The 18,692-nt window shown below is 40.1% G+C and overlaps 1 protein-coding gene across 1 annotated transcript in view; it reads left to right on the top strand.

Moving 5' to 3' along the window:
* MYRFL (myelin regulatory factor like) overlaps nucleotides 1-18,692 on the top strand; it is a 114,327-nt gene that overhangs the window by 76,185 nt on the left and 19,450 nt on the right. Inside the window, exons 13-15 of the mRNA XM_065888160.1 lie at nucleotides 58-167; nucleotides 16,347-16,510; nucleotides 17,144-17,207. Of these exons, the coding sequence (XP_065744232.1) occupies nucleotides 58-167; nucleotides 16,347-16,510; nucleotides 17,144-17,207 (338 nt within the window). The remainder of the gene's footprint in view (nucleotides 1-57; nucleotides 168-16,346; nucleotides 16,511-17,143; nucleotides 17,208-18,692) is intronic.

The raw sequence follows: 18,692 nt of genomic DNA, 5'->3' as shown, positions 1-18,692 counted from the left end.
GGATTTTCTCCAGAAAGGTCTTTTCCTGACAAAACCTGTTGGAGTGTTTGTGTCTAGGGATGATCGCCCAGGAGGTGCGAGAGATCCTGCCCAGAGCCGTGAGGGAGGTTGGCCATGTCACCTGTGAAAACGGAGAGACGCTGGAGAACTTCCTCATGGTGGATAAGGTAACCCTGAACAGATACCTACCCTAGAGCTCTAACCGCATGGGCGAATTCCCCTTCTGTGGTATCACAATGCACGGAACATCCAACCGGGAAACGGGACAGTAAAAAAGAATTCTTCACTGAGTTGTGGAGTAAGTAGGTATCAGTTATCCCACACTGGTCCTAGGTACCAAAAAGGAGTCTCATAAGGGAAAAAGGAAAAAGGACTATGCAGCAGTAAGCACTGGAGTCCAGTGAGTCCTGTGGGAGGAACACTGGCCCTGGGACAGTCCACTGAGCACAAGTGCCCTTCAAACAAGGACCAGACAACAGGAGAAATAGTGACAGCCAGTTCCGATTAGACTTTGTCTTGAAAAATGGAACTGAAACTTATGAAAGTGTCATTTCTCTCACATAATATCATTTAAGTTATAATTAAAACAATGTGCTCCTCCTTAGAAATGATTGAAGACTGAGTGAAGTGTTGAATTATTATTTTTTTTTGCAGCATAGTTTTTCAACAAAACTATATGTTTAGCTTTCGCAGCACAATCATAAAGTGGGTCATTTTTACAAAGATATTCATGAGCCTCATCGTTTTTCCTCAGGGGCCTGTCAGAATTCTTTGATGTTCAGATCATTCTCTTTTGAAGGAATGTCACCATCCTCGTAGATATTTCCTCTTCGCTTGTTAAGGAGTCTAAGCCTGCCGTTTCCTCGCTTGAGGATGCTTTGGTTGTGACTTGAGCGGCTCTCTGAGATCACGTCTATTAATTCTGTGAAACCCTGCATGTTTTGCGAGGTTTGCAAATTCACTCTGCGGCTGATTTGCTTTATGTCACATTATTATATTTGATGCTGGAGGGAAGGCTGACAGGCATGGGGATTTCAGGGCAGTAGGTAGAGATGTTTGAGTGGAGACTAATTCATAATTTGTCAGTTCCTCGGGGAAGTACTTCCCAAACTTCAAAGTGTACACGAATCAGTAAGGGAGTTATTAAAATGCAGATTCTGGTTAAGCAAGAATGGAGTGAGACCTGAGATCCTGAATTTCTGACCAGTCTCCAGGTGAAGCCAATTTTGCCAGTCCTGCTGGTCAGGAAGGCACACTTTGGGTAGCCAGGTAGCGGGTATGTCTTCATGTTGGGCCCTTCCACAGTCTTCTGCCTACAAGCTCTTGGACAACAAATACTTCGATAACAGCGCCGGATGGCCTGCTCACTGGGCCGCAAGGGCCAAGTGGCGGAAGTCAAGTTACTTCCTCCTGTCTCCCAGGACCACATCGTCCACAGAAGAAATTCTTTGGTCTCTCACAGCGAGGCTATCACTTCACTTGAGAGTTGTTACCATCAGAAATTTATCTTTTTTTAACTAAAATAATTGTTTTGGCCATGACATGCAGCGGGTGGGATCTTAGTTCCCTGACCAGGGATCGAACTTGGGCCCCAGCACTGAGCACGCCGAGTCCTAACCACCGGACCACCAGGGAATTCCCCAGAAATTTATTTTTAATAATAAAACACAAGTTTTTTTTATGTAATTTGTTTAAAATATAAACTATTTTATATATACTAAAATATAAGATATATTCAGAGGTATCTGTAAAATAAAGTCACCCTCACTCTCTTGCATTTTCATAAGCCTCCTAGGTTGAGAGAAAAGAGCAGAGGCACAGCTGTCAGCCTCAGGGTACGGCCTTGGGAGTGTGTCACCAGGCAGCCAAGGTGGGGCTCTTGGGGTTTCATCTGGTAGCAGCTGTATCACTTCTGGGTGTGGCCCTTCCCTAGAACACTCAGGAAAGAGATTTCTACGTTTCCTGTGTAGGTAACGCCTGCCCGGGGCCTTAGGACTGTCACTGTTGAGCAAAATAATTAGTTCTCCCCTGGCCCAGTGTTTTCCCGTTCCCAGGTGAGTTGAAGGGAGACAGTCAAGATGATTAGCAACAGGAGTTCCGAGGGCCAACCCCTCACTTTCCCAGGGGAGGTTACACCCGAAGTTCATGCCTAGGAAGCCAAGTGCAGAGACCTGGGAAAGCGGGGCGTGGCATTCCCGTTCCAGGCAGCCAGGTTCATTCATCACCTGAGGAGCAATCCATGCCAAGGGGGCACTGAGTTTATAAATAAGTAAAACTGACAGGAGTCCAGAATGGAAAAGGGGCGATTCTCTTAGTAACAGGATCTTGTAGTGATACAATCTATGGTGACGTCACTAAGGCCACACCTCCATACTCCGAAGGCAGGCTTTCTTCTTTGGCTCACTTCTGTGGATAGACTTCAGTTGCTGGTTTAATCCTCAACACTGTGGAATATCCCTCTTCTACATTATAAGTACTTCCCAGAATACCCTTTATTCTCTCATTAAGAACGCAGGGTATGTGGCTCCTGTTGTCCTGTGCTCTTTGTTAACTGATAAGAAAGATGTACAGATAACCTCTTGCTTTCCCGGACTCTTCCTTATTCACGTGGGCGCCATGGCAACCTTGATTGCCACGCCCAGGGCTGTTGGTTTTCAAGACCTTCGCTAGGATTTCCCAGGCTTTGTGTGCTATAGTAACAGGTGAAGATCCAATTAAGATAGTCTCTCCCTCTGCACTCCAGTTCTCTTCCCCCAAATGTCTCTTTTTTTATAAAGAAATTCTCATTGAAGCTAAAATGCAAACTAGAACATGGAAATGTTAAAATGTTGTGCTCCGTGACTGCTGTATCATTTCCACACGTACTTTGCAACGTGGTGCCGAAATAGGAAAGAGAATGGCTGGATCTTTACAGGCTGTCCATACAACCAGCGAATGCTGGAGATCAGAGATGTCGGCCAAAGTTGGTACAAGCCACTTTTTTCTCTTCTTAACAGGAGAAATGACCTTGAAAGATAAACTTCTCTTATACAGGGTGATTTACTGCTTCTCATAAATTTCTCATGGTTCGCGTGGCCCAGTGAAAGCTCAGCCAGGGGAGGTAGAGTGAAAGGACTCGGGGCTGATACTGAGAGCAAGGGGGCCTTAGAGTGGACACCATCGTCTCCTCCTGCATTCGACCACTGGGGCTCTGCTTTTTGGCGTGTTCATCTATCTCTTTACTTGGCAACTTTAAAAATTTGTTTCTGTGATTATTTGGGAACAGGTGGTTACATTTCCTGAGCATTATTATTAGGTGTACTTGGTGTAAGAAAAATGCACACAGTAAATGTAAGAACTGCCTTAAACAAATTCACAACCGAGTCTACGTAAAGATGAGGTTCATCTTATCATTCACTAGCCTTGAATAATCTGTATGTGCGTGTTTTTAAGACTGCATGTCACAAGCCACCCTGCCATAACTTAGTATGTGGCTACTTTTTACTCATTGATTCTATTTTTCCTGTAACCATAATACGGCAGGGATTGTCTATTTGAGTCATGAAAGGGTAAATAACACTTGGTTCCTATCTTCAAGTAGCTGACAGTCTAAGCAGGATGATGTGACAGGTACACAAGAAATAATGCTCTAAGTTACAACGTGAGACGTAATAAATCTGTGGGATGCATCAAGTGCCGCATCAGTTCAGAGGAAGGAGAGAGGCCGTCTGGAGACTAGGCAAGTGTTGTCAGATGGAAAGGAAGGGGGGAGATTGAGAGACAAGGGAAGGGAGACATTGGTGGACTGTGGGGACTGAGGGTGTAGCTGGCGGCAGTGGGGAGAGCATCACAAGAGGCCTCCCTAGCCTTCCTTTTTCTCATCCACGGGGTCCAGTTAGACAAGTCCTGCTGTTCTTACTTAGGTACTATCTCTTGTATATCACATTCCTTCTTTATTCTCTTTATTTTCTCCATTTTTATCCCTAGCTATTATAACAACCTCCTAACTGACCTGCTAGCTGCCGGTAGGATCATTTTCCTTAAAAACAAAACAAAACAAAACGAATCTCTGATCCTATAATCTCCCTTTCCCAGTTTTGGCTCTTCACTGGCTTATTATTATAACCCTCCACAATCTGGGTGGAATCTTCTCTTTCTGACTCATTTCCTAACACTCACAACCCCCAACCCCCAGACACCTTCAGAATATGATGCGTCTGTGCGCGCACAGTCTTGTTCCTAGCTCCTCCCCCGCCAGCCTTTTTTCTGTTCCTCACACTCCAAGTTTGTTTCTGCCTCGAGCTGTTCTGTTGATTGTTCTCTGCCACGAAGACTCTCCCTTCAGATGATCTCATCATTTGGATTGCAAAGCAAGACCTTCCCTGACCACCTTGTCTAAAAGAGTCTCCATGGCACTCGATTTCACTTTGTAAGATCCAGGGCCACCACGAGGGTGTAGAGTGCCTTTGCAGTAATTAGAAAAAGGAGCTCCCTCTGGCTGGCGCAGACCTCGTCCTCCCCCTCATCTGGGTCTCTGTGCAGGGGATACACTGCAAACTTGCTCACAGCAGCCTGGAGACTTCTGTCCCTAAGTGAAATGATCTTGTTTATTTGCCTACTTGTTTTTTGCCAGTCTCCCTGGGTAGTTGTATGAGAACAAAAAATCTTCTATATTTTTCAAAACTGTACCTCCAATACTTTATATGAGGTGTTAACCCCAGGGCTTAGAGTACTGGAGGAATTCAGCATATCTTGGTTGATTGAGTTAATGAATTCCGTGATGCCTGGATTGCTCCTGTCCTCACACTGCCTTAGGCCTCTGGATAGACAGCTTCTAGAGTATCCATCACATTGTGTTGTCATTCTCTATTTGGTATCTCCTCCACTGGACTGTGAGCTTCTTGAGGTCAGAGAATGTGTCTTGTCAATCCTGTGTTGTTTAGAACAGTATCTGATACCTCGTGGGTTCTCAATAAGACTTTACGTTAATGCATGACTGTTTGAATCTCAGTGAAAGGAAGAGACGTGGTTCTATCAACATAAGGGAGTTTGAAGGAGAAGTGGTTTTCTAGGGGAAAAGATGGGCTCAGTTTCGAGTTTGAGATGTCAGCTGAACATTCAGATGAAAACATCCAGAGGTGACTGGGAGTGTGGAACATGAGAGAGAAGTTGGGGGTCAAGGGGGAGCTACAGACAGGGGTGAAGATATTAATTCATAAGGAAAAGGTCATGGACGCAGGTCACAGATGGGAAGCCTGTGGCCCAGTCTGGCCTGCAGACGTTTTTCCCTCACAGTGTTTTAAAAATTTTCAAATGTGTTGCTTACCTTTAAAAATTAGGAGATCTTCACACAAATTTTGGATTTCCAGTTCCCTTGAAACATCAGATCTGGTGACGTGGTGCTGAGAAGCGACGCCCCCAGAGGGGCTTCGGCAGCCTCACATCTCTGCTTCCTGTTTTGTTTTTTTTCATTTATTTATTTAATTTATTTATTTTTGGCGCGTTGGGTCTTCATTGCTGCGCGTGGGCTTTCTCTAGTTGCAGTGAGCGAGGGCTACTCTTCCTTGCGGTGCGTGAGCTTCTCATTGTCATGGCTTCTCTTGTTGTGGAGCACGGGCTCTACACACGTGGGCGTCAGTAGTTGTGGCGCATGGGCTCTAGAGCACAGGCTCAGTAGTTGTGGTGCTCGGGCTTAGCTGCTCCGTGGCATGTGGGATCAGGATCTTCCTGGACCAGGGCTTGAACCCATGTCCCCTGCATTGGCAGGCGGATTCTTAACCACTGCACCACCAGGGAAGCCCTCTGCTTCCTGTTACCTGCCTGGCCCAGCAGGCGCTCGAGTTCATATAGGATGAGAAACAAAGAGAGCTAAAGACAGCAGAACACTTCCAGGAGGGTCTATAGGAGAAAGAGAGGCCCTGGGAAGGCTGAAGGATTGGGTGAAGGTAGGAGGAGAACATGGGGCAAACACAGTGTCAAAAAGCCAAGTGGGCAGAGAGGATCGATAAGGAAATGGGGAGGAGATGGAGGAGATGGGAGGAAAATGAACCTCACCAAAATCTCTTTGATGATTAAAAATTCCCTGATCGTACATGGCACACCAGTTTAAGAGCATGAATTTCAGCATCAGATAAAAGTTTGTCCAGAACTTGGCTCAGCCAGTTTGGGGGATTATAAGGTCATCTTTAAAGCTATTCAAAACAAATTATTTTATTCTTTACAGTTCTACGGTAAACTAACTTTAGTGTGGTGAGTTGGAATTCTACCCTAATCACTTTTTCCCCCAATGAAGCGGTTGCTTTCATTAATGAATTTTTTTTAATGCAGATCTTCTTAGGACCACAACTCTTAGGTCCACAACACAGTATAACTGATAAATGGTTCATCGTTAATAAATTTTTTTCAGGTGCCGCTCAAAGATACCACCACTTTGGGTGTCACCGCTCAAAGATACCACCACTTTGGGTGTCTGTGAAATGACTTATTTTTTTTTATAGAGTGACAAATACTATTTTTCACTTTTAAATATAGAAAAACTGAGTTATAAAAAATTATATTAGTTTAAGTTCATATAGCCAGCCCAGAATCGAAATGGGTTTTTTTTAAAGGTCCTACTCAGCAGTTAGTTTAAAAGTCCCTTCTTTTCTCATCAAGAGAGGAAATAAAATTCGTTCATTAGTTGCAGTGATGTTCCCCACAGGAGGTTAGTATTCCCCGTTGCACTCACTGATTGATTTGACTCCAAGCCGAAGGATTAGAGTTAATATGCTATTAAAACCAACCCTGGATATTTTAACAACTGATCACCTGTTTGTAGATCATCATCTTTCCCAGGAACTTCTTACACTGGGAGCAGGGAGAAAATTCTCTTGTTTCTAAATTTTAGAGAGAAATATGCCATTTATTGTTTTCTTGGAAAATTTCTTTCTTAAAGTTATGTCTTCTTAAAAAGTAATTGCTATTTATTTTTTTCCATGCATTTAAACAAGATGGGTTGATGGATGGACAGATGGAGAGACGTGTGATCAAGGAAATAGAGCACTATGCTAATTGTGGAATTTACGTGGGGGGGTATATGGTCATTTACTCTACAATTTTTTAAAAACTTTTCTGTATGCTTGGAAATTTTAGTAATAAAATGTTGGGAAAAGAATAATTGTTCCAGACATCTAAAACTGCAATTTAAATATTGTGTCAGAAGATGATGGCAATGCTTTGAAAATCAGATAGCCCCGTTTATTCAGGCCTTCACTGACTGAGTACCTGGAATTTCACATTTTATTTACCAAAGTGGAATTAGGTTAAAATGGCTGAACTTATGCCAAAGTTTTCAAAGAGACTGTTTTTTTTAGTAATTTCTTATAAAGTCTTTAAGGATACTTCAGTCCCTTTCTGATGATGCTGACTTTTCTTCATCTGTGAAATCTGGCCACTAGGTCAGAACTGCTTCCTCCCTGTAGGTATAGTTTAGTTCCCTTGGGCTTCATCCATGAAGTTCCCAGTCTACTGAGCTTGGTCTCAGATATTCAGAGTCACTGCCTTCAAGCTACTCAAACTGAGTAAGATCACTGAGAGTAAGTAAATAAACTTTGGACTAGAGTGGTAGCTCTCAAGATGTGAAATCCCTTTCATTTTTTTTTTTTTTCCTCCAGTAGATTTTCCTCTTTCCTCTTTATTATTGGAACTTTAGAGTGGAGGTACTACCCTCTTCTTTGTACTGCTCTTTTTCTTCATTATATTTTTTCTTCTCTGCATTCTCATTTCCTCTTCCATCCAACTCCCCACAACGATGGCAGCCACGCTAATGTGTTTCATATATATCCTTGGATAGTCAGCCTTTCTGGAACATTATTAGTGTTGTTTTTGAATCTGTTTTAAATTTCTTTGAATTATATACATCTGCTCGGAGTCTGATACGTGGAATTCCTTGGCATATGTCCTTACGTTCTCTTCCTCGAGTGATGGCCTCTTCCAACTCTGCTGACCACAACTGTGCAGTGATGAACGTTCTCACACAGGCCTCCTTGTGAACCTGTGGGAGGTTTTCTCTGGCACGCATACTGGAGGTGGGGTATAGGATACACACAGCCTTAATTCTATGAAATGCTGTCAGATTGTTGGTCAGCCCCAACTCATAACAGCAGCACATGAGGTTGACTGCTTCTCTGTATCCTCATCAACACCTGACATTATCAGACTTTCTAAATTTTTCAATTCTAATTGGGGTAAAGTGGTATCTTACTGTTTTAATTTGTCTTTCTCTGATGAGTAACTAAGTTGTGCATCTCTTTCTTATGTTAGCTCTTTAGATTTCTCCTTATATGAATTGTTTGGCCCAGTTTTCCATTGGGTTACCTTTTTCAGGATGAGAATATACTTTTCCACTTGATGCTGTTATTTTATTTTTTCCCAGTGCTCTCAAAGATAAAATAGACCAAATCTATAGCAATGGCTTAAGATAGTAACAATTATTTTCTCTTTCAATGGTTTCCTTCCTGGTGCCAATTACAACTTAAAACTATATCATATACTTCTGGTTCACTTGCTCTTGGCCAGTCTCCCCACTAGGAAACATGCTCTATGAGGGCAGAGATCCTGTCTACCTTATCTAATTGTTTTCTCCCTGTACTTAAGACAGTGGTTAGCACATCATAAGTGCTTGATAAAGAACTATTGATTCTGTTCATTAGCTGAATATTGAGCTACGTGTGCCAGGTACTGAGTTGGCCCTAAGACACTGCCCTCAAAAGGAGCTCATTGGTCACCCAGAAAGAGAAGAAATCAAAGAATTACAATAAACAGTGCCATGTGTTCAACTGGAAACTTGCCTCAGTCAAAGGACTCAAGCCCTTCCACAGAAAATTATGTTTAAACTGAGATAACAAAAATTAAGCAAGAGTTCTAAAGCAAACAAAGGGCAACAATTAAAACACATAATTTGAAACAGTTTTATGAACTTGTGCTCTCCCCATTTAAGGCAGAGGTCAAAATACAACATCCAGGGAAATGAGCCCAGGAGTTGTCTTCTTTGCAAGAGAACTCTGCATGGGAGGGAAAGCTCACCTCCAGGGATCTGTGGGAAGTTCAGCTGAAGTCTGAGCTCCTACACCATCTCGGCAGCCTGCTTTTCTGGTTTGAGGATTCTAGTTTTTTTTTTAAATCCATGTCAAGGCCTGGTGAGCTTTGTACACTCTTGGACAAAGATCTAAAGCTGAGTTTATCCAAAGCCTAAACAATTGCCAGGCACACCCATTGGCTAAAAGACCATTTTTCTCCCTTTGACAATCACTTTCATAATACTCAATTACAGGCTGTTTTAGTCCCATGATTTTATCATAAAAACATCAGTCCATGCAACATCAGATGCCACAAGGAGAGATTTTCAAGTCTGTGACTCTCACTGGAAAAGAAAGAAGAGCCTATTTCAACTTCTCAAAGCATTCTTTGCTCTCAGGCTTTGTTACCCTTACTCTGTTTTTGGACAGAGGACAAGCTGTAGTTCCCAAAGAGAGGAGAAATCAAGTCCACTGCCTGGCTGCTCCCCAGCATTGGGGCTCATTTATCGTCAGTCCTGCAAGGGACCCAGGAGCTTGCAAACTGCCTTCTACAGAGTCTAAGTGTTTCCTAGGCGATGAAGGGGAACTGAAGGGACGGTCATCTGTTTCCATCAGTGGAGGCCACGTGGCTGGTTACAAGAGAGTCACTAGCCCATCGCACTGAGGATGTTGAACACTAGTGTTTCTTTCCTTAATTCAGCTGCATTTCCTAACGTGGAAAGGGAATTTGGAATATAGACTTTGCTTTTCTGAGAAAAACCTCAGGTAAAAAAAATAAACTGGACGTTTGGCCACTTTCTTCAGTTTCACCAGAGAGCAAGGTTATGAGTGCCTCAGGGCATGCATCACCACTGTGAGAATATTCACTCATTTAATCTTCAAGTCTGTCCTGTGTTACTGCCCTGTGCTGGAGAATCTACTGTGGACAAGAGGCCGGCCCTGTCTCCAGGGGTTTATAACACTGGTAAACATGACACCAAGTAAAAGGAAGGTGGGCGGAGAGGGAGGACAGCTGGTTTAGGCAGAGGGAGCAGGCAGAGACGAGGGGATACATGATCCGTGTTCTGTGACTGGCACAAGGTTCAATATGATTAGAGCACAGCGTGTGAAGGGGGCTATGTGAAAGGAGAGTCTTCAACAGAGACACACTTTAAGCTAAATAATGTCTCTGATTTCACAAACACCTCCCTGTTTTCCTGTGCACTTATACTTGCCAAACTGCCCTACGTGTCCTTTCAAAAAATATGCTCACGCTGTCCATAAGTCCCCTCACCCCAAAGCAAGTCTTTTAAACAGTGGGTGAAAATTCGCATGTGATTTGAAGCAGTTGCCACTGCCCCCAAACCCAATCTCATGAGCAATTTTTGGTGGCAAGCTGGTTTAACCATTTTTACATCACAATTATAAAGCTGCATTTTAGTTGAGGTAGTGGATTCCATTTGAAATGGTTAATAATAACTGGACAGAGTTGATTAATTAAATTAGATTCAATTATAAAATAGTTCTTAACCAACAGTGGGTGTCAGATGGGGAAGCTTTTCAAAATGCCCCAGCCTTATGCCCTTCTCTGTCCTAACGAATACGAACCTCTATCTGCAAGTTGGACACTTAGAAAAAGTTCCTGAGGCATCTAGGTGCACATTTGTGGTTAAAATGAACCCATGGAGACCTCACCACTTGCATTGAAAAGGTTATTTTCAGAAAACTCTAGATTATGTTTTTGAACATATTTGTACTGACTTTACTGTGATGATAGAGGACAAGAAATCAGAAGTCTTTTAATAAGAAGCAATCCCAATAACATGTCCTAGAAATTAATTTTTTTGGTAACCTCCGATTGGATCCATAAAGTCAGGGCCATCATTACTATCAGGAAGGTAGTAGTAAATTCCCTCTCCACCTCTGTTTCCTCTTAGATAGGAAAACACATGAATTATCTTCTTGCCCGTTGAATCTACTGGGAAGATGTATGGTGTTGGCATATTTGAGTTGCAGAAATCAGAGCTGGCTTTTCATCATTATTGACACATAACTGGACAATTGCAGCGGTTGCTTCTATGCCATTAGCAGCATTAAAAGTCCTATGGGGAGACATGGCAGAAAGAACTGACTGTGGTTTAGAGGGGACATTAATATCATTCTCCACTGTCTGCTTTGGTTTGAGCTAAATCACAAATTACTGTATCAAGCAAACATTTTTTTAAAAGAGGGAGGAAAAAAGGGAGCCAGTTGCCAAGAAAAATTAAAAATATTATTAGGTACGGTAGTGCCAGTGAGGATGGAGAGAAGTAGGTAGATTCAGGAGATTTAGGATGTTGAACTGACAGCACTGTGTGATGGATTTCCTGTGGGGAAAGGAGTCAGAGATGATGGCTGGGAACCTGTGCTGGACTGCTGGGTGGACATCGACTGACCATGTGACCGACTCTAAATATTACAGTTATAATTCTACTATAAGGCTTTCTACTAAACACAGTAAATAGTCATATGACATTTACTATGATTTACAACCATAGAAAGTCATTCTTATCTTCATGATTTCTGCCTTATTTTTATAAAACAAATTTATAAGGAAAATCTATACCAGAATTAGAAAATTTAGAACAGCTTGTGTCAAGAGATTTTTTTTTTTGCTTTGTTTTTGTTTTGTGATTTATTTTTTAACTTTTTTTTTTTTTTTTTTTTTTTTTTTGCTGTACGCGCAGGCTCAGCGGCCACGGCTCACGGGCCCAGCCACTCCGCGGCATGTGGGATCTTCCCCGACCGGGGCACAAACCCACGTCCTCTGCATCGGCAGGTGGACTCTCAACCACTGCGCCACCAGGGAAGCCCTTATTTTTTTAACATTTTTAATGAAAAATTTCAAACATATACAAAATAAGAGAGAATAGTAATGAAACACATTTATACATTTCACTCAGATTCCAGTTATTAATTCACGTCCAATCTTGTTTTATTTAAACTCTCCTCCCATACAGCTACATTTTTTTAGCTTTGTTGAGATAAAATTGACATACAGCACAGGGTAAGTTTAAGGTGTACAATGTGATGATTTGATAAACTTATATATTGCAAAATGAGTACCACAATAAGGTTAGTTGACATACACATCGCCTCATATAATTACATTTTGTGTGTGTGTGTGGTGAGAACATTTAAGATTTACTTTCTTACCAACTTTCAAGTATATAATATAGTATTGTTAATTATAGTCACAATGCTGCACATTAGATCCCCAGAATTTATTCATCCTAAACTGAGTTTGTACATTTTGACCAACATTTCCTCATTTCCCCCACTATCTCAACCTTTGGCAACCACCAATCTATTCTGTTTCCACATATAAGTGATATTATACAGTACTTATATTTCTGTGTCTCACGTATTTCACTTAGTATGACACCTTCGAGGTCCATCCATGTTGTCACAAATGGCAGAATGTCCTTCATTATCATAGCTGAATAATACATATGTATATATATATATACACACACACACTCTTTCTTCATCCGTCCACTGATGGACACTTAGGTTATTTCCATATCTTGGTTATTGTGAATAATGCTGTAACGAACATGGGGGTGCAGATATTTCTTTGAGATAGTGATATCATTTCCTTTGGACATATACCCAGATATGGGGTTGCTGGATCATATTCATATGGTAGTTCTATTTTTAACTTTTGTATAACTTCCAAGCTGTTCGCCGTGGTGCCTATGCCAATTTACATTCCCACCAACAGAAGGATTCCCTTTTTTCCAGATCCTTGTTATCTCTTGTCTTTTTGATAATAGCCATCCTAACAGGTGTGAGGTGATATCTCATTGTGGTTTTTATTTGCATTTCCCTGATGATTAGTAATGTTGAGTGTCTTTTCTTGTACATGTTGCCCATTTGTATGTCTTCTTTGGAAAAATATTTATTCAGGTTTTCTGCCCGTTTTTAAACTGGAATATTTGTTTATTGCTATTGAGTTGTACGCATTCCTTATATATTTTGAATATTAAACCCTTATCAGGTATATGGCTTGCAAGTATTTTCTCCCATTCAGTAGATTGCCTTTTACTTTTGTTGGTTATTTCTTTTGCTACACAGAAGTTTTGGTTTGATGTAGTCCCACTTCTGTTTGTTTGTTTGCTTTCGTGGATTGTACTTTTGGTCTTGTCCAAAATATGGTTGCCAAGACAAGGAGATATTTCCCTATGTTTTCTTCAAGGAGTTTTACAATTTTACGTTTTACATTTAAGTCTTTAACACATTTTGAGTCAATTTTTGTAAGTGGTGTAAGATAGAGGTCCAATTTCTTTTGCATGTAAATATCAGATTTTCCCAACACCATTTAGTGAGGAAAATATCTTTTCCCCATTGAGTATTCTTGACTTCCTTGTCAAATATTAATTGACTGTATGTGTGTGTTTATTTCTGGGCTCTCAGTTTTGTTCCATTGGTCTATGTATCTGTTCTTATGCCAGTACCATACTGTTTTGATTATGATAGCTGCTTTGTATTATAGTTTGAAATCAGGAAGTGTGATGCCTCCAGCCTTGTTCTTTCTCAGAATTGCTTTGAATATTTGGGATCTTTTGTTGTTCTGTACCAATTTTATGATTAGTTTTTCTAGTTCTGTGAAAAATGCCATTGGAATTTTAACAGAGATTGCGTTGGATCTATAGATGGCTTTGAGTAGGATGGACATGCTAACAATGTTAATTCTTCCAATCCAAGAGCACAGGATATTTTTCCATTTATTTGTGTCTTCATCATTTCTTTCACCAATGTCTAATAATTTTCAGTGTACAGATGTTTCACCTCATTGGTTAAATTTATCCCTAAGTATTTTTCATTGTTTTGAATGCTATTGTAAATGGGATTCTTTATTTCTTTTTCAAATTGTTCATTATTAGTGTATGGAAACTAGCTTATTTCTGTAAGTTGATTTTTCATCCTACAACTTTACTGAATTCACTTATTAGTTCTATTTTTTGATGGCGTCTTTAGGATTTTCTGTATCCAAGATATCATCTTCAACAGAAACAGTCTTACTTTTTCCTTCCCAAATTGGATGCCTTTTATTTCTTTTTATTGTCTAGTTGCTCTGTCTAGGACTTCCAGTACTGTGCTGAATAGAAACAGGGAGAGTGGGCATGTCTTGTCTTGTTCTTGACCTTAGAGGAAAAGCTTTCAGCTTTTCATCATTAAGTGTACATGTTAGTTGTGGTCTTGTCATATATGGCTTCTATTATGTTCAGGTATATTTTATCTATACTTAATTTGTTGAGAGTTTTCATCATGAAAGGATGTCAAATTTTGTCAAAATCTTTTTCTCCATCTATTGAAATGACCATATAATTTTTATCCTTCATTTTGTTAGTGGAGTGTATCACATTGATTGATTTGCATATATTGAGCCATTCTTGTATCCCAGGAATAAATCCTTCTTGATCATGACATATGATTCTTTTAATGTATTGTTGAATTCAGTTTGCTAATATTTTGTTGAAGACTTTTGCATGTATGTTCATCAGGGATATTGACCTGTAATTGTCTCTTCTTGTAGTATTCTTATCTTGCCTTGGTATCAGGGTAATGATGGCCTTTTAAAATGAGTTTGTAGTGGATGGAGTTTCCATTTTTTGGAGGAGTTTGAGAAAGATTTGTATTAATTCTTTAAATGCTCATCTTATTGTTTTCTAGCTGTTTTGTAGTTCATTTGTTCTTTTCTTCCTTCTTTGCTGTCTTCGTTTGTGAATCAGTGATTTTTGTAGTGTTATGCTTTGATTCTCTTCTCTTTACCTTTTGTGTATCTACTGTAGGTTTTGCTTTGTGATTACCATGAGGCTTACATAAAATATTTTATAGATTTAACAGTCTATTTTAGGCCAATAACAATTTAACTTTGATCACATACAAAACTTCCCTTTTACTCCCCCCCCCACCCCATGTTTTATGCTTTTGGTGTCATAATTTACCTCTTTTTATGTGTGTACCAATAACAGATTATTGAAGCTATAGTTATTTTTAATACTTTTGTCCTTTAACCTTTATGCTAGAGTTAAGTGATTTATACACCATTATATAATGGTATTAGAGTATTCTTAAACTGACTATATACTTACCTTTACCAGTGTGTTTTATACCAGTGTGTATGCCTTTAAACTCTATGAACTAAGCCTTAAATCTATAACATTCAGCTTTTGAATCCTTTCCAAGTGGTTGCTTTACAGTGTTTGAAACCCAGAAAACTTCGGTTTGCATGATGAGAATCTCAAAGACACACAGCCCTGAGTTTGATCCCCAGCCACAAAACAGTCTTTCTATTTTGGCCTTGAGCTCATCACTTTACAACAGTGGACCAGCCTCTATGAGCCCCAAAGAGCGCCATGACATTCTAAACTTGTAAACAGAGGAGGGTGGGGGAAGAGGAGTGGTCATGGGATTGGGGTGTGAGTTGATGAGAGCTTTCCAGGATTTTTGTATGGCTAAGAGACAGACACACATGTTCCCAAAACAACTGACGTGTGTGGGTGGGGGAAGGGGTGTCTGGATCCCTGTGGTTTTGGTTGATCTCTCCTTTCTTGCTCTTTCTGACATGTCAGTAACTTTCTTTGAATAGGAAGAATTAAGTGCTGTTGTTTTAAATTTTGTTTAAGCTAAAATGTAAATTGCATGTAATAGCTTATGGGATATTAAGACAGAAATCAACATCTCAAGAATCATCCTCTCATTTACAAATGAAGAAACTGAAGCTCAGAGAAGTTGTTACATTTTACCCAGGATCTCACATCTAGCAGGTGGCAGAACTCTGAGAAAAGCCCAGGTCTTCTTTCCTCCCTCCTTCACCTGAGCAATTTGATGCACATTTTACCAGGGAGAACTGGAGTCATTCCTTCTTGATTTAGTGATGCAAACACAAATCAACATTCAGAAGCCTGTTCTGACTTTCTTTACATGAGTTTTAAATAGAGCATAATGGCCACTGAAAATAAATCTTTGGATTGGAAACTTGACAGTGTCCTTCAGCTCTGTTCTCTCTCTTGGAATACAAGGACATATTTCCATTTTATTGCAAATTGAACATAATTAGTTTTACTACATAGCCAGAAGTTTGGCAAGACCACTTTAAATTTCAAGCCTCCAGATTTATCTTGAATGAACTTGAGGCTGTGTGTGTGTGTGTGTGTGTGTGTGTGTGTGTGTGTGCGTATGTATGTAGCCATTTTCAATGGAGTTTTCCAACTGTCTTTGGTTGGGCCATGGACAGTTGTCTAGTGGTCTCAAACTGTATGTGCTCTGAATTATTTTCATTTTTAGGACCAGATCTTTATGGAAAATGTGGGTGCAGTGAAGCAGCTTTGCAAACTAACCAACAACCTTGAAGAAAGAATAGAAGAGTTAGAAATATGGAACAGAAGACTGGCCAGGCTAAAGCAGCTCAGTAGTTGGAAGTCCTCCGCCAGTGAAGTGAGCTCGATCAGGTACTTCCAGGATTGCCATAGAAATCTGGAGAAAGGAGAGAATGGAGTCTTTCCATAACTAGATCACTCTGAATGGTTTGTTCTACCAAGCAGCAACCATTACTTTCTTTTAATTAAGTCCCTATTCTTCTTTCAGAATGTTTTGGAACACAGTTGTTTTATGTGATAATTTTCTTATTTTTTCTGTTGCTGCTTTTAAAATAAAACAAAATATAATGCATCTGTTTAAGAGCAGTGATTATAGGAAGTGCTACATTTTAACAAAAGGGTGGCCTTTCCTTTAAGGAGGAAAGGTGGCCATTTCTAAATTTAGAGAACCATGTTTGGTCCTCAGGGAAAAAACTTTTATTCTATTTTTTTTATTACTTAAGGAGGCACGTGCACATTTTCTGGGATATATTTTGAGAAAAAGGGAAATGTTAACTTTTAATGCATTTATTTATACTTACTAAGTTTCTTGTACACTAAAAGAACTCTCAATTGCCTCGACTCTTCCTTTTTTAAATTACCACTGAATAATAATAATAATAATAAAAAAGCATACTGCTGTGTTAGTGACAGCCTGGGCCTTTGTCATATAACTCTTGGAGAGGCAGCTGAATCAAAACTAATTTTCTCTTTCTCTTTTTAAAGCAAATTTAGCAGAGCTCTTAGTGCATCTTCTCCAAAAAGGACCATTCCCCAAAAATCCAGCAAGGTAAATAGACTTAAATTTATAATGAACAGATGTGATATTTTCTATTCAAATAGTCTTTAGAAATTGATCAGGAGTTTTTTTCTTCATTTATTTGTTGACGGGTTCCCTAGGCATCCTTATGCACTTAAGGCATTTAAATATTATCCTTTTAATAGATATTAACTGGTTTTTCAAAGAGGAGTTTGTAGAGATATGAGTATAGAACCTGTTCATTTCAGAAATATTGTTCTGCCGCTTTTTGTGTATATAGTCCCCATCAGGTGAAATTCATCAGCAGATGACTCTGGGCTGCAAGATCTGTGTGGATGCCTTGACTCGACTCAGGCCCATATCTTTGTCTCCAGAAGATCTCAAAGGGATGTCAGTTAATCCACAAATCCCTCTTTTCCCTTTGATATTTAGTACTATATATGCAAGTGGAGACTAGGTATTCACTTGCTTGCAAAGGATAAAATGTGACAGCTTTATTAATGAACAGAACATTTAATCAAATAGGATAACATTTACATTAAAGGTGAAGGTTAATCATTTAACTTAAAGGACACCCTCTCCATTGCAGAGAAGTGTCAGTGAGGGAGAAGCGGCAATACTCTCTTTCTAGCTGCCATTCATAGATAGCTGTGAACCTCAGCTCGCTCCCTCAGATCCACTAGTTTTCCAAAGGTGGCCTTTCCCGAAGGAAGATATTTATGACCTTAACCTATATCCTGTTATGGGCTGACCTGATGTTTGGGCCATTGTCCCAATTTACTCGCTACTCCTCATGTTGTACGTCACTGAACTATTCTAAGAGGGTTTAGAAAGTTTAATATTCTACTAAAAACTACTAAAATGTTATGCTGTGGACAAGCTTCTTGCTATACCAATAGGCATAAATACATGGATAAATGTATATGTAGAAGTGTTTTGGGGCAAGTTTACTTAATTGCATTGGGAAACAGATAATAATAATGTCTACCTTACAAAGAGTATTGATAGGATTAAATGAGTGAAAGCCCTTAGCACAATGCCCAGCACATAGCAGGTTGCTCAATAAACACAAAATACTAAAAATATTGTGTAGGGAAGGTGCTCTTTGTACTAACCAGTTTGAAAGGGGATAGAGGGAATTGTATCTACATCCATGGAGGCCCTGATTGGTACAATTTGGTGCCTGTGCAACCTCTGTAGCGCCCATCTTGCACACAAAGAATCTTTATTTTGCAGTTTTCTCAGAATATTAACTAGAACATACGGTCCATGAGAACAGGCTCTGTGTCAGCCTTCCTCACTCTGTGTCCCCAGGGACAGACACAGAGCAGGTACTCAAGAAATATTTGTCAAATGAATGAATGAATGGAGAGCCCAGTCTGAAAATATTCCCTGAAGGCTCACAATCTAAATTTAAAGCATTAAGAGATTCAGTGTCTTGGGTGTATGGGTGGTGGGGGAGTTGGGGTGTGGACACAGGCTCAGGGACTTATATGGACATCCAGACATTAAAGA

The sequence above is a fragment of the Phocoena phocoena genome, chromosome 11 (assembly GCF_963924675.1).
Source record: "Phocoena phocoena chromosome 11, mPhoPho1.1, whole genome shotgun sequence".
NCBI classification, from domain to species: domain Eukaryota; kingdom Metazoa; phylum Chordata; class Mammalia; order Artiodactyla; family Phocoenidae; genus Phocoena; species Phocoena phocoena.
This window is presented reverse-complemented; position numbering and strand designations above follow the sequence as displayed.